The sequence below is a fragment of the Melanostigma gelatinosum genome, assembly GCF_949748355.1.
Source record: "Melanostigma gelatinosum genome assembly, chromosome: 1".
In the NCBI taxonomy this organism is placed as follows: Eukaryota; Metazoa; Chordata; class Actinopteri; order Perciformes; family Zoarcidae; genus Melanostigma; species Melanostigma gelatinosum.
In genome coordinates, this window is record NC_136634.1 from 21,779,429 (window position 1) to 21,805,974 (window position 26,546).

The 26,546-nt window shown below is 44.7% G+C and overlaps 1 protein-coding gene across 1 annotated transcript; it reads right to left on the reverse strand.

The window, feature by feature from the left end:
* Positions 1 to 3,937: 3,937 nt before the first annotated feature.
* siah1 (siah E3 ubiquitin protein ligase 1) lies at positions 3,938 to 21,924 on the reverse strand. The gene is made up of 5 exons (XM_079267576.1): positions 21,821 to 21,924; positions 11,060 to 11,116; positions 7,249 to 7,430; positions 6,379 to 6,675; positions 3,938 to 6,119 (listed from the first exon to the last, which is right to left on the reverse strand). The coding sequence occupies exons 2-5, from the start codon at positions 11,067 to 11,069 to the stop codon at positions 5,748 to 5,750; spliced, it is 861 nt and encodes a 286-aa protein (XP_079123702.1). The 5' UTR covers positions 11,070 to 11,116; positions 21,821 to 21,924; the 3' UTR covers positions 3,938 to 5,747.
* Positions 21,925 to 26,546: the final 4,622 nt, after the last annotated feature.

The window sequence follows — 26,546 nt, forward strand, 5'->3', positions numbered from 1 at the left end:
AGCAGTAAGAAGCTGTCAACACTGACATGCACTTGAAGTTTGCGCACAGCTTTTTATTTGCCTGAAGTCTTTAGTCAACAGACCTACTCGGTTCGGTGATCGTGGTTTGGGTTAAATGAACCCTTTATGACAGAAAATCCTGAAGGCAAACTTCTTCAATGTGCCGTTGGCATCAACTTTCAAGTTGTTATGGCAAACTTGTCAGCAACAGTTGCTTGTTTACATATCCAGCAGATAAGGAGACACAGTTGCATTTATCTGGAGTATGATGAACGTCCAATATTTGAGCCTTTGTTTCTCCCCAACAATGGCAAAAAATAAATATCTGCCTTTTGAGCTTCTACTGTGTTTACCAGCTGGATGCTAACGTTGTCTGTTATTTGGTGCTGGGCAGCTAGCATACAAGCTCGTTCTGCTAAAAACAGCTTCCTGCTGCTGCCGGAAATGATGCTGTGAAAGTGAACGCTATGAGACACTTCTTTCATATTACATGCCATCACTTGATTAATTGTTATCATAAAATATTGATCAAAACACGACTATGTTATAATTTTGAGTTTAACTAAATATTGTACACAGCAATTAACGGTTAATATACATCTACTTGATCTTATGTAATTCTTCATCTTTTTCTTGTATTCAGTTCATATTTGCACTAATAGCGCCCTGATGTCTGCCTTACACCGCAAAGCAATATGAATTTACAAATATGTATATATTACAAAACTACAGCCGAGAAGTTTGTATACTGTTCCAATACCAAGTACGCCAAGTATGGAGTTGTGTACTTTGGAGTCGATGCAAACCGCTTATGTACACTGCATGTGTGTCACAGTAAGTTCACTGCAAACTGTTATCCCTCCCACTGTGGGCGCAGAGTAGGGGCCGGGGGTCGGCGATGCACTTGCAGGTTAAGAGCAGTGAGTGAGGAGTCAGCAGAAAGCCAATGGCAGAAAAAAAACAGGCAATAAAAGGTGTTTTAAGAAAGCGTGAGTCACCGTAACCACGAGAGGTCACGGAGCATGCAGCCATAACTGGCCACCCGAAACATAATGAAGTTTTCGGCAGCAGAATGCGAGATTAGCCGTGGACAGACACAGAAGAGCACACTCAATCACTCACTCGACCGCATGATCTTACTGGCGGAGAGAACAAATGAAGCCGTCAGTCGTAGTGTTAGTAGTGTTCCAGTTTATCTTGACCCATAATCTACTTAACAAACTGATATTAAAGTGTTCCACGCACAGCTGATCTTGTTTTGTGCACACTTTATTTCTGTAGCAGAGCTCAAGGTGTCCTGGTTACAGAGGACACTTAAGTGTGTGTGTTCAATTAGCCCGGGGGCTGCGGAGCACAATGGCACCGAGCTCATTGCAGTAGAGGTGAGGTGTTCCAAAGTTTAGTTCAATGTTTGTGGATAGGTTGAGTTATACTACACGGAAGCCAGAAGGTTGCTGTTCAAAAGCAGACTCTTAAATCATGATCGTCTCTCAGATCTTGATTTTGGTCGAACTTCCAAAATCAACACAAAGATTATTTTCCGACTTTTTTTCATAAGAAAACACACTAGAAAACACACCTAAAAGATTTGACAGTAAGTAAATGTTCTTTGTGTACAAGAAACATTTCACCAACAAAGACCACGCTTTGTTATGATTGCAAATTAGTTTGAAATAACATGACATCACAAAAAACATAATAAATATGAGAAGTGAAACAAACGGGAGATAATTGACACACTTATACAGGAAGGCAAAGGTTGTTCAATCAGGAGAAACTTCATTTGCAGTGAACAAATACATTTATTAAATTGTGCAAAGTCAAGATTTTGGAGAGTCGACACTGGTGGGGGTGTTGACGACAGTAGGGGCAGGTTGAAGGTCTAGATCAGGAGTCTTCACCGTTTTTCAGGCCAAGGACCCCCAAACTGATAGATGGAGCAGGGACCCCCGATATTGTATAAAATAGTTTTATATTAAATGGGCCTAGTGTATAAACATACCTCTTTATTGTGCATTCAATACTAAGCTTTTCAAATACACAGGTTCATATATTTATGTTTTCATTTGAAACATGTGCAAGGTACAGTGAGTAGGGTGTCCGTGCCACTGCCATTTATAAACATACCTACGGTAGTCATGTGACGCCAATGCCAATATCAACATGGTCTGTCAATTGCATAATCATGCATAGAAGCTATTCAAACTGTTTTTATTTTAAACATAAATGTGGAAACGAAAATGAGTGATGGCCTATTAGTGCCACTGCCATGCATAAACATACCTGTTATCTTGCATGACAGGTATGTTTGGTGAAAATTTTTTTTATTATTTTTTTTATTTTGTGGTCTTGCTGGGCCGCAGCAACAATCCCTTTAGGCCTAAAGACATGAGGTATGTTTTTTCTTCTCCAACCCTCGTCCGGAAAGCGAACAATCATATTTGCATGTCTTTTTGATGAAACAATTTTAACTCTATACATAGTGAATCTCTCAAAATCCCCCAAATCATTCTGGTACAGTCTCTTACCTCCAGAGGCTGAGATCACAGCAAGCGGACAGAAGACTTGTCAAAGGCACGCGTATTCGCATCGCTTCAGAACAAACTTGAGCTCTTATGCACAACACGGTTACTGTGTTCCATGCTGCCTGACTGATCTACCTATCTGACCTCACAGGCTGCCCTACATCCAAAGACCTACTTAAACAATGAGAAACTTGGGAAGCATGGCGGACAGTGTCACCGGCTCTCAGGCTACTACACTACACTCGACCGCTTTATGCAGCAGACGAAAAGACCAATTCAACAGCATTGATATAGTTTCACCTTCCTGTATTGAGGAGTTTATTTGACTTTGATAAGAAGCTGAACAAGTGCACCATGATGAACAGCCTTGAAGTAGGAATTAGCAGTGTCGACATATTTAGCCAAATATTTGCTGAGACTGTATTGTTTGTTGAGGTAATAAAGATGCACCGATTCACACCTGGTGGGCTGCCAGGCACAATCACACACGGCCCGACTGTGCCAAGAGGAAGCACAGTGGGAAATGAACCACTTCAATCCTGGACTCAACAGTATAGTTTAGGGTCCTTCCTGGTCACAAATCATTTCCTCCAGAAAATATAAAATATAAATTTGCAGGACGAGACATGATGCCATTCTACACCTTATTCCTATGGCGGCATGATCCCCGGGGTTTTTTCTTAGCAACTTTTTGAGTTGTTCTCAAGCCAACCCTGACAGTCGACAGTTCTGTGAACAGAAGAGACTATTTAAAAAAAAAAAAAGAAAAGAAAAAAAAAAGGCGGACATGTCCCCCTAGAAGTTTGTATTGATACAATACTACTCAGGCCAAACTGGTTTACTCCTTTGTTTGCCGCTTCTTGTAACCAACCACGGTATGCACACTTCTCACCTTCCACGGGTAGAACGTTGGATATTTAGAGTACGTACTGCTACAGACACATTGATTTTAGCTCCCCTCTCCTGCTTCTAACAATCAGAACTCAAATTGCAGTTTTGAGAACTTGAAATGAAGGCATGTCATTGGGCAGCGGTCATGAAAATGAACTTTGAAGCTCAATTTAAAGCAAGCATGGGCGAGAAGGCCCGGAAATATTTTGTCTTTTTTAAAACATCTACAATTCCATGAGAACCGGGGAAACTCCAGCTGCTGAGGAGGCTCGTGTGGTTCGATGGCAAGCCAGAAAAAAAATAAATAAAAAATAGCTTTTTCCTCAATGAGCTGAATATCTTAGAGGGACTGTCAGGAAATTGTCGAATACAAATATTAAAAAGATGCCCTATGGAGTTACTAGCAGTCAAAAACTCCTTTAAGTATAGAGACAAATAATTGGTACTCGTCAGAATTGCATTAAATAAATGTAGCCAGTGTTGAGGTCTGAGGCCCACAGTAAAATAAAAGGCACCAGGTATGAAAAAGATAGATTTATTTAATGACAAAGTAAAACATAAAAGAAGTGACGGAGTCGAGGGAGAGCAGCAACATTACTGAGACCCCACATGAAGAGCAAGGGAGAGATGGTTGGCTTGACCTCCCTCCCTCCTCGTAGACAAAAAAAAAAAAGAAAAGAAAGGACTTACCACACAAACGAGAGGACAGAGAGACGAATAGAGGAAAACCAATCCAACTCGGGGAAAACACAAACCTTCAGAAGAACGACACAACTTGCTTTTTAACTACAAACACCGAAGTTTAGCCACAAGTTTTACAACTGTCTCTTACTTTGTTTTTAAAAGTCATTACAAAATAAGATAATTATGATAATCTCCATTTAATAATAACAATAGCAACATTGTAACGGTAGAAACTGTCCCTCATTCCTGGTTGGGTGATCAGTCAATCAGTGGTTGAGGCCGACGCCGGCAGACGGAGGCCGAGAGCGAATGAAAGAAGTGAGAAAACGAGCAGGCTTTTTGCCACATGTCCACCTCGCACGCAGGCACACACACCAGGAGTTCTTCTCTCCTCGCATACAAAGAAGACAACTAAAATAATGAAAAAGAAACCGACTTAAAAAAAAAAAAAAAACTCCAAAAGAAAACTGACTCGACTGAAATGCAGTGTTTGTTTCCTCCTTGTTGTAAAAAAACAAAAAGACCCCCCCCCCCTAACACGCAGTGAAAAAATGCTCTGACACACAATCAATTCATCCACTATTACACCTGCACACACTGTCTGTAATGAATAGTGTGTGAGACTCCATGAAAATAATAATTAAAAATAAAAAAGATCCAGGGCTGCTGTAGCTGAGAGCTTTCCTAAGTATGAGAGCAGAGTCTGTTCTAAGAACTATCAACAACGACAGTCAACTATTTTAAGATGCTCAATCTTCAGCCTCGGGTGGACCGATGTGGACCGGAAGGAAACTAGATGAGTCTGCCATCCCGGATAGAACTGGCCGTCTGTGGTTCCAGGGCGCTACAGCCGTCCATGTCTGTGGGCGGCCGTTCCATACCCAGCCATCGATAAGCCACGTCAGTCACAGGTGACGATAAACACCAGAATCTGCGATGAGGCGCTTCATGGGCACTGGGTTCCAGTCTGAGCTAGCTTAAACGTGAAGACACCCACCCTGGTGAAACCCAGCCACAGCCACGTTGTCAGCCGGTCCATCCCGCAGGTCGGAGGGGTTCTGAGGTGGATTATAAACCGTAGGGAATGGGGGGGCCAGCACTGACCGGGAGTCTGTGTTGAAATAATAGCTTGAGGCTTCCCCAGTGTGTTCAGGGCAGAGCAGCAGTGTCTGAAATGTCGGCGGATGACTGAGGGACGAGACGAAAGAGACACGAAAATAAGAGCGGTGGGAAATCACTTGAAGAGACGAGTTTGTCTGAACAGCCTTTCAGTTTGTGTCCGTGTTTTCATGACCAAGAGAGGGCGAGATCGCATGTGCGTGCATGAGTCTCACATGTATATATATATATGTTCATGTGTGTGAGTGTGTGTGCGTGTATGTTTCGAAGTCTATAGCCGTCGCTACACAGTTATGTCCATGTGTTTATCCATTCCTCCACTCCATTCATCCATCCCCACCCCCAGGGCATCCACGGCTGCCCGATCAGACAGTCCAGTTCCACGTCTCAAGGGGTGAGGCAGAGAGGCGAGAGGGGGGGGAGGGGAAGAGGGGGGGCACTGTGGTCACAACCGATTTGACCCCGTTTAAAAAAAAAATGCCCCCTGACAATCCGTAACTTTTTTGACCCTCTTCTCTTGGAGGCTCTTCAGCACATGGAGATGGTGACGTTGATGCCCAGGTTGCCGTTCTCCGCGAACAGCTGTGCGATGGACGTGTCGAACACCAGGCAGTCGCTGTTCATGATGGCCGTGGCGATGCCCTCGTGGATGGAGCGCGGCGTGGCCTCCCAGGTCAGGCGGCGCCGGTGCCCGTTGAGCTCCAGCCGGTAGGCAAAGTTCTCGGCCTGCTTGCGGGTCCCGATGAGCTGCACGATGGCGAAGAACTGCTGGTGGCCGTCGTACTTCTCCTGCTTCTCCAGCACGAGCATGAAGTGGAAGCCGAAGCACGACTGCATCATCACCCAGTCCACCGCGCCCGGCAGGTTGATGTCCGTGGCCAGGAACACAATGTCCTCCCCCTGGTTAGACACACAAGTTAATCCATCATGTCTCAAGGCTACAGTATGACAAGTCTCACCGTCACAGGGAAGGCTTCTTTCATTTTCCATTATGAGCTATCACAAATATACAAAAGCAAGCATTTAAAATACTTTCCATATTTATCATGGAGCATCCACACACACACACACACACACACACCCCTTTGTTTTGACAGACGTCACAGTATACCCGGATTACGCTTAGTTCAATAAAGCAGCTGAGGAGACAATGTTTGACCTGCAGTGTGGTGATGGACTTGTGCTGGTGCATCAGGTGAGGCATGACGGCGTCCAGGGAGCCCTGCCACTTGCAGGAGGCGCCGGGGCAGGGGCAGGAGTACGGCCGGAACTCGCACAGCTCTTCGTGCTCCGTCTTGTCGGTGTGGGGCAGGGTGACTTCGCAGCCCGACGAGGCGTACTTGCAGGGGAAGAGGACAGAGTTGGCCACCTTCTCCATGGCGAGGTTCCTGATGGAGCCCAGGGGGCCTCGGCAGGTGGGGCAGCAGGTGAGCTTGGGCCGGCAGTTGGAGCATACCTGGGGAGGGACACAGGGAACAAGTGAGCGGTTTTACCTCCACAAGATGTTCTTCTCTTTAACCCCTCTGAACCCCCAAAAACCCACCCATACCACACCGTTTTATCAGCCAGATGCTGTAAAACCGCCAGATTTGCGCCTTTCCGACGGTCCCTGAACACATCATGCGTAACAAACGCTTCCGTCAGAAAAAGCAACAACGCCTAAAATTGTGATATCCCATCAAAAACATTTTATTCTACAAGTCTCATTAAGAAACCTCGTCCCAAATAAAGCGCAACTAGGAAGCCACGATTGACTCGGCTGACACCAAAAGTCACGTGACAAAAACTCCACAACGCTTCGACTGAACTGCAGGCTGCTGAACACAGTGCATTGAGGAGCGGCTGTAAAAATGTGAATAGTCTGAACTGCTTTGTTTACTCGTGATCAAAACTGTTGGACATTAATATACCTGTATTTAAGTTCCATTTAACTTCAAATGTAAATCAAGTGAGGCGCTCACTTTGACATCTAAACTCTACTGCACACAACAACCGGCTCTGGTTAGTCTCCAGGCCGGACGGCACGTACCAGGTGCCCAGACTGGCACTGCAGGATGGGGGGTAGGACATAGTCGAAGCAGACGGGGCACTCAAACAGGCTGGCCAGGTCACTGTTGGAGGCGGTGGTGCCCGACAGGGTGGGCACTCGCTGGGAGGGGGGGCACTTTGAGGTTCCGGTGGGCAGCGCGGTGGCAGTCTGGCGACTCATTTCTGAAAAGAAGGAAAAAGAGAGGGAGAGCGCCATGTTACAGCACATTATATCAGAGATACACGGTCTTTGGATCAGAGAGAAGTGGGTCTAGATCTGTCTTTTTACTTTCCTTACAGCACATCTACGAGTTATGACCGCTAACTCCCACTGACACCTCCACATCAAAGCTGATGGGGCAGTCCACTAAAAAGTGATTCGGGAAAAGAAGGCGGAGACTGACACCGTGGTACAGAGTTCCCCTAGCCGGCCTGTGTGCTTGATTTGATTGACTTTTTTTTTTTACCTTTGTGAGTAAATATTGTATTGTACAAATGTCGACTAGCCCATTATTCTAGATGACTGTTTTCATTTGGCCCCCAGTGATTGGGCCTTGTAGAGGAGCACTATTTATAGGTTGCACTATTCAGTTTACATGATCACATGCAGGTACACGCCAAACATACCGGGGTGTTTTTTTTTTTTTTTTTTACATCTTGTCCATGACACTCACCATGCTTAGTAGCTCTTGCAGCAATGGAAGCAGAGTCCACTGCGTGTGTTGGCCACATACTGCATTGCTCAGCCATCAACAATAAACTCACACACTTCAGAATAAAAGCATCCAGTAGCTGTGATTAAATGTGGCTTCTGTCGGTACGACTACATTCCTCATAGATTCAGTACGTGTAGAAATGTAGAATCAATGCGTCACATGATACAAAGACTTGCTTCACAGAGGCGATCGGTGTGGTTACCCACTGTGGACTTGTCGACCTACCACACTTTGCTATGTGTGAGACCGCTGTAGGCGACGTCATATCTGTAACCACGGGGCTTTAAACCAACTCTACTGTTGCCTTTGGGAGTCAAGACACTGGTAACTGCAGGCATGTGGATTTCATTTGGAGCGCCTGCAAACAATCTTTCCATGCCACTATATGAGGAATGAGCAGAGAACACTTCGGCTCTCTGTCCGTCTCTCCGTGGTCTGAGCCCTCCATGTGCAACACGTCTATTATTGTCAGAGCTGCACAGACGTTCTTGGTCACATAAGAACCACCACACACTAAAGTGAACTCAGATGTGTGTGTGTGGAGCTGCTGTTTCCTATCGTGCTGAGCAGTTGCCTTGGTAACAGGTTTGTGTTTAACTATGGGGTGGCCTGTGGAGCGGGGGAGAGAGAAGAGCAAAAATGATGGGCAGGAGAGAATAGGTTTGTGTTGAGGAAAAGAGGGCAGAAGGAGAGCTATTGGAGAGGAAGGAGGGATGAAGGAGATGATAAACAAGGAAAGAGGGCAGGGGGGGGGGGCCGAGACAGGCAAGTTTAGAGTCATACAGGGTTAGTACAGCCGTGGAGGACAGAAATAACTAAAAACCTAACAGCAACATGGGGACAATTGAGGAGAGGAAAGCAAAGCGTGGCCACAGCAGTGTAGAGACAATAAAAAAGGCAGGAAGCTATGGACAGGTGGATAAGGGGATGTTTCACCTGTGAGGTCTTTTCTGGGCAGTACAGGGTTTGGGTGGGATGACTGTGTGCATGCCTGTGTCCCCACCCACTCTGCTACCTGGCAGAGTTCATCCTTTTTATAGCCCTAACCCACAGACGGACGCAGCACGGGGAGACACAGAATGGAGAGGAGAGGGAGGACAGCGCGAGTGGGCGGCGCTGCAATATGTACACAGACAGTTCCACAGCTGGGAAATGAAAACCCACGGGCAAAATGCTGCCAACGCTTCGGTAATGGCTGCTCAATTTGGCAATCCTTATTTTTTTTTTTAAATCAAGTGTGAAATAGAGTCGAGGAACATCGTAGGTGGTCTTTGCATGCATGCGAGGGTCTGTGTGGTGATTGCAAGTCATTTTGTAGTGATTACTACTTCTATGACTAGCAATTAGCTTTTCATGAAAAATCTTTAAAAAGCACAGTTAGGGTCCGTTTTAGTTTTCCAAACACAGCAGCATAGAGTAGGTCATTCTTCAGAGTGCTCCTCTATTGAGGGAAACCTTCACATTTCAGTGATGTATGACGTCATGTCGACACTTTTGACTCCCCCCAGAAGGCTTTGGGTCCGCCCCTTAAACCAAAAGCGATGCTTTTATCTACGTCATCACTACTTGCATAAGCTTCCCCCGTTACGTCTAGCTTGGAAGCGGTGCAGCAATGCTAGCAGGCGGGTCCCACTTCTGGAAGTGCATCTGCAGAGGTGGACCAACTGGACCCGATGAGAGAGAGCATTAGCTAGCTGTAACCGTGAACACATCTGCTGCGGTGCAGATAATGCCTCGGCAGCTATTAATAGAACTTCTTAGCCGGCTACCATGCTAGCAGCAGTGCTAAGAGCGGTGGGACCAAATTAGCGCCGGACATTTAGCTCGGCCAAGGCCACGGTCACAGTCGCCTAGCATGTGAGATTGGAATAGCCAATGCTGTAGCTTTGTACTGGCTGTCTAAGAATACAGACTGCAGCTCAGTCAGCAGAACAACTGTATGGCTAAACATACTCGACTGAATTAGAACACTGGAGGCCAGGAAAAGGGTGGGGGGGGGGGGCAGTTCTACAGTCTCAGAGTTGAGAATCGTTTGAGCTGCCACACCCAATCCCTACATGAGAGTGTTTTAATTCAACTATATGATGTTAGAATGTCAACTTAAGATCGCCATTCTAAAAAAAGGAGATCATCCGTTACTCATTTTCACTGGTGCACAGAAAGGTTTGAAAAAGCCAGCTCGGCTGTGATTGATGTGATGAACACATTGCTTCCGATTGGCTGAGCCACACACAAACACACACTTTGGGATTTGGCAGAGCTTGGGGTGGTATAATAGCTATGAGAACGTTAAAGACAAGTTTCACTCACTGTAAGACAGACACGCTGAATGGTTTTCTTGGCGGTTACACATTACTGCTGGCACACGGGTTTCCTGGCTAACACCGGCTACAATAGCTAGTTGGCAGCATATAAAGCAACAACAAGTAGCAGCAGGCCCAGCTAAGGAGAGCCAGTGGGGGGATAAACAGAGAAGCACTTGTTCAGTTGCACATTGGGGGGGGTAAGAAGAGACACTGCCAAGATAAAGACAAGAGTAAGGACCCGCATGGCCCAGCAGCCTTCTGTTGTTAGCAAGTGGCAGTCTGAATTTACAGTCCACGTGGTTCTGGGTTGGAGTTTCTACAATGTTGACATTGCGGAACGATACTTCTCCAGAGGACCGTGGTAACAAAATGAACTACATTGTGTGAGAGAAGGCACTGAAAGCATGAGCTCAGAGGGTCTGGAGGGGGGAGGGTGGTGGAGGGGGGGGGGGGGGGGGGGGGAGTCAGCTAACCAGAGGGAGCACAACGAGCACAACGAGCACAACGCTGCTCCGTGTCAGGAGGTGAGGGGAAGGATGCTGACAGAAAGTGGAGCGGACACAAGCTGCCCTCTTTGTTCAGAAAGCAGCAACAGAACAGCACAGGGGAAAAGGGTTGAGCCTCAACTATGTTGTGACTGTTCATACAGCATGTTCAACAAAAAGGGGGGCGGCGGGTGGACGAGTAAATGGTGCCTCACAAATAGAAGGAACTGGGAAGTTTGTCAACAGAAAAGGCTGAGTCATCAAACACAGCTGTACACCAACAGGGAGAGAAGAAAAAGACCAACCTTCGTCCATAAGATTTCCAAATAAGGCTTTCGTCTTCTCTTGAAATGTGGGGACCTCTGAAAAGAGAGAGAAGAAGAAACATAAGAGGGTAAACAAACATGAGTAACAAAGCTAGAAAATACTGGCTGGGAATCATACCAAATAAAAACAACAGCGCAACAGTAAGCCTAGAATGAACATGAAGTAACAGCGAGTTTACCACAGAGGGATCAGTTCACTTAGGAAAGAGCTGTGATTGACACGATGACAGTCTGATGTTCATGGTAGCTCCCCTCGGCTAGAGGAGACCATCATGTGCACTTCCATACACTGAGCTCATTCAAAAGGCATTTAGGCCACTTACTGCTCCGCTAATGCAATGCACATTAGGCTAGACTTCTAAAATCACCCCACTGTGCCGTCTGTTGGCTCCACACCGGTTTCCCAGCGCCGTCAATTCATATTTCATAAAGCAGACAGAGCTACATCCGTACGTTACATTTCGTGGCTCCTAATTACTGCGTCAGGATCGTGTAATGCTGATGCGTCACTTTCCAGAAGTGACTGAACAGTTGGTTCGCGGTTGGACGATACACTTTCAGAACTTCTGACCGCACAGCTAACCATTAGCCAGAGAAGATGACGTCCTGACCATTCCATGTCCGTCGTTCAAATAGCCACTTCAAATACGCAGTGGTGATTTGCAATGTCTTAGACGCCAGTCACCGCTTCCGCAGCCACTGAATCCATAGTATACCGGCTGCAGAGAAGCCGTTCTCCACTCAAATAAATGAACAGTTATTACTTTATGTGAAAAAAAACAACTGTTTCAACAGCTGTTACAGAGCCGTGAAACACCTGTATTGGAATAGGAGATCACTTCTGAAGTCTTAAACACAATCATGATGCAATAATATCCAGACTCTAAATGCATACGTATATTCCAGTCCACAGTATAAGATCATTGTTACAAGGTTTCGGACATGAAAACTGATTCAATCATGTGGATAGTGTGTACCCCATCAACAGACCGCCGCCAGTTTCCATTCTCCACTCGCAACACAGTTTTAAAACACTTTAAGCAGACAAAGTATAGATCCTAAACAGCGTGTACCTGCACGTGTTCAGAACTCAGTTTGTTGCTGGAAAAACGGCGACGCGACTGAGCCAGCGATAAAAGTAAGTGGAGCCCATTACACACTTTGTTAGCACACTTATTTTACATCATGAGAAAGCATCAATATGGAAAGATATGCAGAGACTTTCCATTTCAGCAACTTTCTTTGCTCGCTCAATCAATCTCCCAACGCAGACTCTTCACTGCTTTCTGCGCCACAAGTGACAAACATGCCAAAGATGTTGCAGTGGGACGGCACAGCTTCTCTCCTCTTCCATCTCGCATCAACACTCTCAATGCTACAAAAACTTCCCTGTGGTTCAAAGCCGCTCTATAAAGAAAAGGGAATGTTTTTCAAGGGGAAACACCTTTGCATGAGCCATATCTACACTGAAGCCAATACAAACAGAACGGCAGGCGCACAGCTGAGAACCTCTCTGCTAAACGAACGGTTGCAGTGGAGACTAACTGGGGACAGTGGCTGCATGTGTCCACGCCGGCAATGCACGCAGCACCGTAGCGGCCAACTCTCCCAGGCCGGTGAACTGGAGACCCAGCTGCTGTGTTTTGCCCCCAAACACTGCATGTGGTGCTGAATGATGGATTCGACCTGCTAGTGCAATAGTTATTGTTGCAGCCGAGCGGCTCGTCAGAATCTTCCACTAATCTTGTCATTTACGACGTCTATAAGTAGTCCTCTTTCTGTGAAATAATGTATCCAAACGCTTATATCTAAAGTGAATAGAGTCAGATTAATATCTCCCACCGTTACAATCCTTGTCGTACAAAATGTACTATTTCTTTGGTTACTATCTCTCCACTTCAGCTCAACGAAGAAACACTGTAACACACACATAAATGTCTAACTTTGAAAGACATGCACTTGATTTACATCATTTAGAGGAGCTTCAGATAAACTTTTGAATTAATTCTTGCGATTTTGACCCCTCGGCTTACATTGAAAGCACATTAGGAAAGGATCTCTTTACGTCCACTTCCAACAGGATGAAAGACTCCAGAGAGTAAAAAACTGGGTTTACAAGCACACGCCACATGCGGAAACGCACACATTCACATTGTAATTGGAGAATTGGATCATCGAGTGCACACAAACGTAGCCACTGTTGTCGTTGTAATGTAGAACGGCACGCCTTAGAAGCATCCGTCATGGAGGGAAAGTGACATCGGTTTTGATGCATTTACATTTGTGTTTATCGAGCACCAACAAGGATCCAATTTAAGCTCGCCGGGATCATCGCATTATCAACTTCGCGTCCGTCGTGTTAACGTGCATGTTTGTTTAAAGAAGAATGTCAACATGACGGCAGAATAAAGAGCAGGGTTTCCCTCCATTATAACAACAGGGCGCAGCGCTAACAGTTTTTTTCCAATGACAATAATATCGTTTATCACAATTATTTCTGGGGCAATATGTTGACCAACAAAAGTAGTTATTGTCACAAGCCTAAACCCATTTTCTACAAATCTCTCAGAAGATGTGATTTGTGATGTGCAAAGTATCGGTGGTTTTCACAGCAGAGACAGATCTCCATGGAGAGTTTATGGTCCATCTAAACAAAGCACAAATTCAAAATGCTTTAAAGTGTAAACCTGCAGCAAGCGCCAACTGGACATAAGACAAAAAACACATTCACACGCTCGGAAAACACCGCACATACAAACACCTTCAGCACTACAAACACAGGACTTTTTTGACAAGAGGCAAATGTTCAGAATCCTGAGATTCCAATTCTACAGCGAAGCCAAGAAAAGTGAGAAAAGAACTGAAAATAAAGAAACAAGTAGCAAAGAAGTAAGGGTAGCAAACAGATGGAAGAGACGGCTGCAGTAAAGAAGACAGGAGAAAGAGACCGCAGACAGATGAACGGAGCACGAGCACAAAACAAGCCGGGCTTCAACACAAACATGACATTCTTTGTTCTCAACTCACAGCCCCCTCTTTCCTCAGTCTCTCGCTCTCTCACACACAAAGTACAGTGTTCATACACTCATACAATTCACACACGCGTGCTTAAAGCTTCTTCTGTACCCAGACAAGCTATTCAACATGTATTCTGTCACAGCACACGCACACTCTTGTTTTACACAAAGTATCAATGTATCACCCGGACACAGAGCTACAGCTGGACTGAGCGCGGCACTTTAAAGGCATTTTACAAAACCACCTTAGCAGAAGCTACAAGGACAGCTGTACACAACGCCTCGAGGAGAAAAGGGGTCAATATTTTTGCCCAGAAGTAAGTGCGCTCATGTGCATTGTCCTTGTAAAAGCCTGTTCACCTTTAGTCCCGTGCACGCTCCTTGTGGCGACACATGAGAAGAGTCTGAACCAGGAATTCCAGGGTGGAGCTTGCAGTGCTACGCTGGCTGGCTTGGGTTTCACTTGGACCAGAGACATAGAGGTAGAGCGCTCACGCAGCCCCTCGTCGCCATATTTCTCTGGCCTTTTCCATGGAAACCGCACTGTTGCCGCAGCCCAGAGCACACCACAAAACAGAGGCTCACATTTCTCCCCCCCCCCCCGCTCCCCCATTTAGGAAGCATAAGCTCATGAGGGTCCAGAGAAGGCGGCTATAAAAGAACGAGGGCCGTGTCCGGACAAGGATAAGCCGAGATGCTTGATACCCTGAAAAAAAAATAATGGGAATGGGAGGACACCACAGCACCAGTGTCCATGTCCGACCTGCCGATCTGAATGGCACAATAAGAAGGAACACCGAGCAGGCCAGTGTGTGTTCAACCTGCCACTCCCTGGCCCCTCCCAATCAGCCACTAGGAACTAAAGACAACATCAGACGGGGTTCAGCCAAGTCACTGTAGATCGTCTCCGACACCGGACAACGATCCTTTTTACAAAAGTTCCAGCATTGGTTTTCCCGGTGCCGGATCGTCGGTGTCCGTTTGGCGCTGCGCCAATGCAGCTTCAGAACAGTACATCCTCTTCCAAAAGTCACTGTTTAAAGCACTGGAGCACAATTCCCACGGCAAAAGAAGGGGGCTGGTTTCTATGAAAAACTTGTACGGTGTAAAAGAGTTGCTGGATTTGGAAAACAAAGCCCTGCTCTCTCTCTGGTGGAAGAGAGGGCTGTAGCTCGCGAGAGACGATAAAGGAGGGAAAGTCCCACACAAAGTAACTCTCCCTCTGACTTTTTTCTTTTATTCAAGCCATGTTCTTTCTGTCCCCTGGAGTGCGGTAGGTGTCACTGCTGCTGGGTGTGTTTCTGTGCAAAGATGGCGAGAGAAGCTAAGCCAGCATCCAACGTTTAGTCCAATCAGAGCATGCTCACTCGCAGCCTTCCCCTTTCTCTCTTGGCAGCTCCAACCAAACACACAACCCCTTTCTTCTCGACAACCTATATCCTTCACACAGACCACGACTCCAGTCGTACTCCTTCTTTGCCCCGCCACATTTCATCTGTCATGTCAGTGCCTCTTCCTTTTCCTCTGTCTGCCCCTCACTTTCCTGTGTGCATGCTCTGCCCTGAACCAGCAGATTTTCTCTTCTTCTTTCTCCACGGTGGACAGTCTCTCATTCCTCCCTCCGCCCGGCTCCGAGGTTGGGCGAGTGTCATATTTCAGCCTAGTCTGGCTGGAGGCTGCACCAGCAGCTGCCCTCACTGACACCACACCTCACTTTCTCTTCTTTTCATTCTGCCCTTCTATTGACTTCCCCTCGGACGGATAGGTGCAATTATCACATTCAATCACAATTCTCAGCGCTGAATTCTAAAACCGTGGGAGTGTAGTGTGTGTTTGTTATCAGAGAGTTCGGGCATTAGCAAAAATTATCCAAAAGCCACAATTTAGAGATCGAAACAATGTTAACCTATTTCTTCAATCAACATTTATCGCGATGATTAAAATGTTACCTTTTAATTTATAGAATCATTCAAGGTGGACAAAATGTTCACCCCTCCTTTGCTCCAATGCTCTTCGCTGACACGCAGAAGAGTCCCGAACACAGCAAAATAAGAAGAGAAGACGGATACAGACACACACCTAGTGGGTCAGAAGTGATGATTGAGAGGGATTGTTGTTGCGTGTACAGATTTGTAACTATTCTTGCAAATAACAAACCCCTTTCCTGCGACGTCAGAAAAAAAACCAAATACTGACGCTCTTACAGAGAAACCAGAAGATCGCTGCGACCCTCACAGGTAAGACGGGTAATAGCAGCAATTTATCACAACATTTAGGCTGCAGCCATGGCCCAGCATGAATCCTAACGATCCCTTAAACCAAAGACAGGAGGCACACTGCTGCACCCCCTCGGCTGTATTCTCCTCACCGTCGTTACGCTGCATCTGTTCACATTATCACCAGACAATACAAAACATAATGCAGTCAGACATCCAGCAGCAGACAAAAATACGGGCACAAAGAGAACCCCCCCCCCCCACACACACACACACACACACACACACACACACACACACACACACACACACACACACACCAAGAGTGTGTTATTAGAAGGGGCAGCGGACGCAACAATGAGCCATCTGGAGCCGAGCAGCAGTTCATCACCAGAGACCTTTACACTTCATCACCTACAGCCAGCGGTTCACAAAGGGGAAGAGAGACACACATTATTTACATCTTCAACAAACTTTTGTCATGCAAATATGGCACTATGGAACCGAAATTAAGGGAGCAAGAGACACAACATGACATGCGAGATCGAGATGTTGTAAAACGCGCTGGAACAGAGTGCAACACGAGCCGACATTTCCATATGAAGTGACTGCTGCCGCTGCGCGGCATGTATTCATCTGGCAGAAATACCTTCTCTTCTGTTACCCGTTCAGAAGTGCATTCTTTTGATTGCATTAAGGCTTTTTCATTTGCATTTCAAAGAAATGTCACATGGCAAACACGTGCCATTTAACAATGCTCCGGAAGATCTGATCATCACCCTTGATGAGCTTTCGTTGTCTCAATCAGTTCACCATCGCTGAGCTCATCCTGCAGCTAATTCTAGTTTCCAGTCTCAAGTCATATTTTCCTAATACAGAATGACTCCTGCGGGGGGGGGGACACACACACACGTGTGTGTTAACCCGACGTCTATAGGACATAACATTTGGATGTAGGATCAGCACAAAAGAGCAAAAATACTGTTTTTTTCCCAGGTTCAGAGACAGAGCTGGAAATCTCCGGCAGACACAAGTGCCCAACAACTAGCGGCCACAACCCGACTCCCGGGAGCCACATTCTCTGACGCTACTAAACTGTCAATGTTACTGGTCCAACAGAGAAAGGTGAGACTACACTGTGTGTGTGTGAGAGAGCAGATGGAAGTTTTCAACAGGAGTCAATTCAGGAGTCAATTCACTTTTAAGGAGAGGTACTCCCGTTCTGTCGGGCTCAGATGAGGTAATGGAGGAAACCACTCACACACAAACAGAAGGCAGTGCATCAGGAAGCGCCAATTGTTACTCACGTCTTCTAGATTCAGGTTTGTTTAGTCTTCGGTACAGTTACAATTAATTTTGGTTCAGGTCTTGATGTTTGTGTATGAAGTGCTTTAACATTAAGCGGAGACGAGAACAAGTCCTTAGAGCCAGGTACAGGTTTTTCTCTTCATGGAGCAAAGGATCAACTCTAGATTAGTTCTTGGCGGTTCGTAGGCCTCTTCAGAAGAACAGACCTGCTTGCTGAGGGCAGACTTTGTGAACCGGTCGAATGACAACTTCTCTACTAACTGTACTCTTATCTCAGCCCTGGCCCAGAATATACACGGATATACCACTCGGGTGACTTAACTGAAGAAGCATACTCTGCTTTGGCCGTCACATCTTCTCCAGAGCAGGAGAAACAACAGAAGAAGAAGAAGAAACCATTTTTATTGTCATATATATTTTTACACATACACGAAATGTATCTCTGCATTTGACCCATCCCTGTACATAGGGAGCAGTGGGCTGCCAGTGATCAGCGCCCGGGGAGCCGGGGGTTCAGTGTATTGCTCAGGTACACTTCGACACGTCCCAGTCGGGGATCGAACCGTTGACCTTCCGGTTCCCAGACGACCCTCTTAACCCAGTGAGCCACGGTCGCCCCCTAACAGAGTAACGGTGCAGCTGGTTACCATGGAGAAGCCACGCAGAGCTGAGATATTAGGGCAGAGGAGAAACTCAAACACATCATCCTCAAAACTCACAATGCAACTTAAATTTAACGCAGAGGAGAAATCAAAAACACAAAGTTCCTAACCTGTAATAGTTCACAGAAAGGCCACGTACCAACAAAAGCATGTGAGAATTGGTCCAAATTGACGTGCGAGTAAATGACTGAATACTGCCTTTGCATATATGATAATAATAAACATGACCTATATTGGGATAGCCATATAGCCAGGCTCTAAACAGACAGAGGAGATCTAATGAAGACATATATATTAGCATATGTTGCTACATGTGTCTGTTTATCATTTTTCGCTTATCATTCACAAATGTTTGAGAGATTTAATAACAGCTGAATCAATTTTTTGCCAACTATTTTGATAATTGATTTATGGTTAAATGCCACGTTTAAACGTCTCAAATGTGAGGATTTGCAGCTTTTCTTTGTCATATACGATAGTCAATATGAATATGGGACTGTTGGTCAGTAATAACAAGCAATTCGAAAGGAATTGGAATTTAGAAAATTGCACAGAAATGACTTGCTAGTTTCTGATATTCTACAGAGCTGTTTAACGAGGTGCAGTGAGAGAGAATGTCCTCATGCAAAGGTCCGCAACAGCACAATAATCTCTAACTGGCGTTATGATTTAGTCCCGTGTATATTGATGTAGCCAACGTCTGTATGTAGTCAACAACCAACAAAATAGTTAAATTGAATATCTCAACAATATTTATTGTCATATTTCAAATTGAACTGGATGAATTATAAATAATGTAATAATAAATACATGTCCTCTCGTTTCAAGAATATATTAGGCCTGGATTACAGAATACATTATATAAACAGAAAGCTTTTGAAAATGTGCATCTTAAAATAAAGTATTTCACTGAATTGCCCTGCAGCTTTAAATTCAGTTCATTCCAGTTTGAAGTGATGTCAATCAAAAAAGGCCACAATATTATATTGTTCTCATCTTCTAATAAGTGAAATTTGTGTGCAGGGACTTTATTTGTGGCTATTAAACCACTTGTTTCAGCTCTGTTCCTCTGATAACATCATTGTTGGGAAGTGAATTGTCGCGTTAGGATTCTGATCATATTGGGCTCTTAGAACGTTTGTTATCTGTGACTTAATTTCGTATTTGAGTGGGTACGTCTGCTCAAAAGAGTTGTGCTTTGCCTCATAACTGCTGGTTGCAGCCCTTGTATGAATTATTTGGTCAGAAGACATGGCCCAGGAGTCACTGTTTACATTCCCTTCAATCTTTGTTTCCCCTGCTGTCCCGAACACGTACTGCTGTATGCATCAAACAGTTACAACCAGTTACTGACAACGTGCCACTACCACTGAGCTATATCTTTCATCTGTCTGGGCTAAACAAAATATGAACCGTCAAGCCATTATCTTTTTTGTATTTCACCAAGCTTGATGATTTCATGAGAGTCTTTTCTATTCGTAACATAAATCCCTGTCATCTTGGCATCTGTCAACATACACCCACATATGAAAACAGACCCGGTGGCTACATTACAAAACGACTAAGCCTCTCTGAAAGCTACAGAGAACCCTGAGGTCAAAGCAGGTTCATCTCTGCTGCTGCATTACAGACAACCAACACTGTACAGAGCAGCGCACACTCAGCAAAAAACAACAAGCCTATTTTATTTTTCCTCAGAATTGCACATGTGATTTCTGCTTATTTTAGCTCATCAGACCTCATCTCAAAACAACATGTGTCTCACGCACACAATCAAGGACTGATTCCAATAATTCTTATTATTTTGACTGAAAAGAATGTTTGTCTAAGATTAGCCATGAAAAGGTAAGATTTATGAGTTGTTTTTAAATCAAACCTTAAAATGATGGACAGTGGACTTTTTATGTCCATTCAAAATAGATGCCTGAATTTTTCCCACCCATTTCAATAAGATGTCTGTGCTGTAAGTCAATTAATAAAATCACAATTTGTGTGCCGTTGATAGTTGCAAAGGTGCCAGCAATATAGGGATGACAGCAAGGTTCTTCATCTACAGTTTGACAATAGTGACTCAGAATGACACAGGCTCTTACCCGGGAAATAAATCAGCAGAGTTTACCTCTGCAGTAGTCTTAACTCTGAAGTTGTTCTCCGACAAACTGCTTTGTTGTAGACGATGCACCGCTTCTATGGGTTTGTGAAATATGCTCGATTCATGTCATTTCCATTGATGAGACGCAGAAAGACTCTTATGTGGCTGCACTTGCTGAGTAGTCTATCTTGGTCAGTGAAGACCACATACTGCATCTGCCTGGCCCTCAAAACATGACTTAAACATTAAATCATCTGCAATCACCACAGGGTGCACTCACAACAGTGAACATGAGCTACATATCTGTATAATGCATCAGATTATTAGGCCAAAAGTGAAACCTGTCAAACAAACCTGTACATAAATGTAGCCTCATTTATGTATCTGAAGCTGTTGCATTGATGAGGACAATAATGTCACTTACATCACATCTAAAAGTTTACAGACTGCTGTTTGTTGTCCTGGACAACTAGACCTCATCTCTCTTGTGAATTCTTTAAATTAGGAGATCTCTCGTTATTTCCAGCATGGATCCATCCCACCTCACCCTGAGCAGAGAACTTAAGAACAACAAACAAAAGTGATCATTAGCGGGGCTCTCTTACTTGACTGAAACATGAGGTAATACTGAGATACCGTTAGTTCTGATGCTGACAACATAGTCAACACATCTACAGGTGTCCATGTTAGCAGATATTAATGCCACCTGCTCATCTGTTGCTCGGAGATGAGCGTGTAATAAAGTAGATCAGAACAACAACAACCAAAAGCTGACATTCACTCGGCCTCTCCTTTGAGACAGGTCAAACACACACACAGTCCCGGTGGATCTCTGACAGCAGCCGCAGTCGGTACTTTGAGTCAACATTATTCATCACCTCCTCGACAGCAGTCACAAAACCAGGTTATGCCAGTAACGTGGCTACGCCAAGCAATGCCACGGTGGGTTTCTGTTGACCTGAACTAACCTGCTTAGAAAGCTAAATGGCCTTGTCTGGTAAGGCATACAACAGCATAGCCTAGCTAGCGTTGACTGTTACAGACACACAAGGCCTTGTACCGTAAAGCAGTGGCCCACAGCTTACTAGCTAGCTGAATCGGTGACTTGCTAGCTTAGCAAGTGTGCGAACAAGCCAAGAGACCGATACCGTCACGTTTTTCGTGCACCGTTCAGAGGACGCTGGCAACCCAGTTTGCTCAGCAGGCTTGCCAATCGACTGCAACCCGCAGAAAGGTGTGCGTTTTAAGGCGTCACGACAACAAACAAGCGGAGTTACCGAAACGGCTAGCCAGCTTTTTCCCCCAAGCACAGCTAGCTACCAGCCAGCATTAGCACCGCGCTAATGAAGAAGCTAACGTCTGCTACGGCAGGGCTGTTGTTTTCCCACCAACACACACTCCACTCCAAAATCCGACGTCTCGCTCGCTACGGCACACCCGCTTACCTCGGACGAAATATCCTTCAGTTCACTGCAATTAAATGAGTGAAAGACGCGGGATCCCTCCTAATCGTGTTTCATTGGTGAGTTCGGTGTACACATTCACACTGTGCGCTCCTGTAGCAGAGACGAGACGCCAGGCTTTAAGTACCAGCCGCTCCAGAGCGCGCACAGTTGTTGAAGTTTGTCGCGGGAGCGCGCTCTGTACAAATCGCACATTGTACATATTGGTCCAAATTTCAAATGAACAATTTTAAAATAAATACAAGCACACATATGTGCCACAAACCCAGCTTCCTACTTTGATATTGTTTTGATCATCTTCACTTATAAATTATAATCGATTAATTCATAAATAATTCCACCCAGGTGACAACCTGAAGCACGTCCAGTAGCTCAGCACTTGAGAAGGAAGCCATGAGATTCAGTCTTGATACTTAAACATGTAGCTGGGTGAGATTAGATTAAGAGGGCATGTTGTTTCCTCCATAGTAATCTGGACATAAAGGAGTCCCAGTCCACCACCATCAGAGAGATTGGAAGAGAGTGGGGAGGGGGTGGGCGGGGCTACACAGGCTGGATTACAGAAGGGGATTGGTTATGTAAGAGCATTGTCCCAGCAGGCTAGCAGCAGCCTGAGCGCATTGCGAGAGGGACTCAGACAGCAAGAAAAGTGAGAGAAATAACCGACTTTTGTAAATATGGGTTAAACCAATCATCCGATCATCAACAATGGCTTAGGGACTGTGCTTCTTACTGTAATCATACAGAGAGGGAGACATTTTTCCTCTGCACGTAGTGAGTACACCACTTCTTTCTCTGAACAGTGCAAAGTAGACCACTGTAGAGTACAGCCACTTCTTCTGGATGGAAATGGTGCATTCTTTCCAACATATGGATAATACAAAACACATTTTGCAAGAGTTATAGGTTGAATAATACTTTTTTTTCCCAGCATACACCACTTCATGAATATGCTATATTTGCTTACCAGCCACGCACGCTCGTGCTGGGCTTTAGGGATGGCAATGTCGGTCGGCCCACCATTTTTGTCCAGACTGAACTATCTCAAAAACTGTAAAATGGATTGCCATGACATTCTGCACTGACATTCATGGTCTCCAGAGGATGAAGCCTAATGCTTTTGGTAATCCCTTGACTTTTCCTCTAACGCCACCATGACATTATGGTTTTTAATGAAATGCCTTGACAACTGTCGGATGGATGACTATACAATTTGTTGGATATATTCATGGTGCACAGGGGATTAGTCCCAGTGCCTTTGGTGATCCCTTGACTTTTTATCTAGTACCACTTATTAGAGGTTGACATTTGTGGTATTTGTGATATTTGACCATTTGCCATGGGATTTTGTACGGACAGCCATGCCCCCCCCCCCCCTAACTTTCTATTTAGTGCTATTGCCATTCATCTCAAAGCACCGTTAAAGAGCTGCATGGCTGTATATTCTTAGTCTTAGTTATCCACTGTATATTTCCCCTTTAAAATATGGAATTCAACCCCACATATCAAAAATACAGCATACACGCATCCTCAACATATTACAAATTACATTACTTCTGCTCTGCTCTAATAATGACAGGACACTTTTCCAAATTCACAGTGTGCTTTACTGTATAATAAACAATGCACTTGGTATGAAAAAAATGAAAGAAGACAGATAAATAGAAGGCAACTATTGAAACAAATATTCATCATAAAAATGTAATTAATGCTTAGAAAGTTAATCTTTATAAAAGGGAGGATTTGTCTCATTTTCAAAGTCAGCATCATTGAATGAGAGTTGTCCAGTTGTGGATGAAGTGAGCCCACTTTCTTTCAATGATGAGATGATGAAGCAAACGAAGAAGGAATGAAACTGCAGAGAGAGCAGCAAGGAGTGGGAGAGGGGCTGGGGGAAGGATGGGAGAGGAAGCGGGGTGATCTAAACCCAAGAGAATGTTAAGCTGCGATGGTATGCTGCTGGAATTTGAATTCATGGTCGGAAATAACAACATACAGGTTGTATTATTTATTTTTCATATCCAAATGATAAGAAGAAGACAATGAGAGATGTTTGAGGAAAGGGAAAATGTGGAAGGGAAGGGAGATCGTTTGAAGAGGAGAGAGGAGGCCTAGAAGAGAGTCTGAGAGAAAGGGAGGAAGGAAGTGAGGAGACGGACCTGATGGAGGCAAGGGAGAGGGTGAGAAGAGCAGAGGCAGAGGGTGGAGCAGAAAGATATGTGAACAGAAAGGAGAGATGAGCGAGAGGAAGAAGGAGCAGGCAGAAATATTCATCACCAAATTCCAGACATAAAGTTGTTTGGCAGTGCTTTACCCGAAACCGATGCAAATTCCCAGCTGTGGGTTTCTCAGGATTCTCACTGAGGACTTGTGTGCTGCTGAGATTCTTGTTTAAAACCCTTGACAGGACTGGCTTTGAACCCCTGTCCTTTAAGCTCCAGCTCAAGTATGCTGTCTGCGAGTCGGAGTTTAAGGCTGGCAGCGGATTGGATGGGGAATGTGTGTGGCTTTCGAAGCATTACTGTTTGGATGCTGCTGATGTGCCACGGTGCAAGAGCGTCTTTCCCGGAATATGTTTGTCTGAAAATATGATGTTTTATCTAACATTATCATATTTATTCGTCATTATGCTTGTTGTGGCAGCTCGTATTGTGAAACTGTCAAAAGGACACTCTCATAAACTCAATATTATGAAGACACCGCTAGCAGCTAGTTAGCCTAGCATGTCAAAAGAGGGTAAGAAGGGGGAACCCGCTGGGTGGATCTTTAAAAAGGCATCAAAAAAGCATAGCGAAGATATGATATTACAATTAGTAAGAGGTGCTGATCGGCTGATTTTATCACCTTTGGTCAAAGCTTAGCTAGCTGTTCCTCCCTGTCTTTATTCTAAGCTAAGCTAAGCTAACTAGCCGCAGCTTCATTTTTTTTATCACACAGACATGCCAATGTTGTCATCTAACTCTCCGCATAAGCATATTTTCCAAAATGTCCAACCATTCCTTCCTCTGTGACAGTCTTGAGTCTGGTCTGGCATGTGCGGAAGTCCAAAATGTGTCACATGACATGTTGCATGAGGGTTCCCAAAATGAGGACACGAGAGTTGTGACACACAGAAGAAGTTATTTCTTTGGCTGAAGAAACTCTGCCCCACAATACATTAAGTCATGTTTTCCTCCGACCAGCCCGCCGTGTGGTCTAAAGTCCTCATGGGCACCAAGTAACTTTACGGTGGACTAATGTAATTATGTGATTATGAAATCTGGCTATTAAATGATGGTCTGTGGGGCAGTGATGAAAGCACAAGTGCAGCACAGACAGCATGGTCTGTGTCTTTATAAGCATAACTACGGGCCTGTGTATGACACACACAGGACCGCGGAGCAACAAGAAAGGCAATTGAGGGTCTGACTCAGAGAAACAGGGAAACAGTGGCACAGACTTGAGTGGCCTCATTAAGTGTGCAAAAGCCACAACTCTGTAATAGGCACCAGTATTTCCCCATTTTCTGCTTAGAAGTGGTGGAAGGAGGCACGATCACATCCTGCGACCACAAGCCTCAAAGACTCCTATTTTTGCTGTATGTGTCTGACAGAGAAAAAGATGTCATGACATTACAAAACCCAATTTAGATAAAACATTTAGCATAAACCCAGGCCACATCAATTTTACCTGGATCTGAGTGTGTGTGTGTGTGTGTGTGTGTGTGAGTGCTGCCTTTACCACTGTTGCCCTTTGAAGGGTTTCAAGTGATTTGGACTATTAAAAACATTTTAAATGACAAAATATTGTTATTATTCTATGATTATTTATATTTAAAAAAATATTTTCTAAAATATTTTTTAGAATGAACCAACTCTTTAGGGATGTCATATAGAACCTAAGACGATTCAATACAAAAGCACTTGTTTAAGAGTGGTGTAGTCTAAGGGTTTAATGCTAAAAATTCATAGGGAGACAAAAAAACTTGTTCTTCTCTTTCTGCAATCCTGAGTCAAACAGTGTTACTTTCAAAGTTGTACAGTAAAGGTATACACTGCATGCAAAGGCCTCTTACAAGAAGTACCACCAATCTGTCCCAAAATAGAATACCTGGCCTCCAGGGGATTCCCCCAGGGCAGATTTTTTGGCTGAGGCAGACCTGCATGATTATAATCTGTATTTTTATTATTTTCTCTTACTGCAAACGAGGAATAATCTCTGGGTTCACACGTTGCGTCACAAGCCACCTGCATTTGCGTTTGCAAGAGGCACATGTTGCTTCTGTAATGCTGCTCCTGGTCTGCGTTACTACATGAGAGTTGCTTTTGGCTCTGAGGGATAAGGAATTAACTCATAAAATAAGCAACAGTATGAAAATGTGGATCTCAAACGAGGTTCTTAAAAAACGAATTATTCTGGGTGAAGAAAAACAAAGGCACAATAATTGAACCTCAGTCCACGTGTCTGAATCTGATCTGCCTCAAACACGGAACGCACACATTTGCACGGAGGCAAAGTGGCTGGAAGGCGTGCGCTCCTTAACACCTGCAGCCTTCCCTTTAAAATCCTCCCAGGAAGTACAGCGATAGGTTTCAGTCCAGCAGGATTGAGTTCCTTTTGGCAGCCCTTGTGTAAACATGAACACAACCTTTAACCCTCAGATTCCTGTTTTTATTTGGTAAGGATATTGAATGCGTGTTTAAAAGTGTTTTAAAAATGACTAGAAAAG

Excerpts from the sequence above, each read along its gene's own strand:
- siah1 (XM_079267576.1), bottom strand. Across the intron at positions 6,676-7,248 it reads AGTGCCAGTCTGGGCACCTG|GTATGCTCCAACTGCCGGCC; the intron begins GTACGTGCCGTC and ends GTCCCTCCCCAG. Across the intron at positions 6,120-6,378 it reads AGTCCATCACCACACTGCAG|GGGGAGGACATTGTGTTCCT; the intron begins GTCAAACATTGT and ends GTGTCTAACCAG.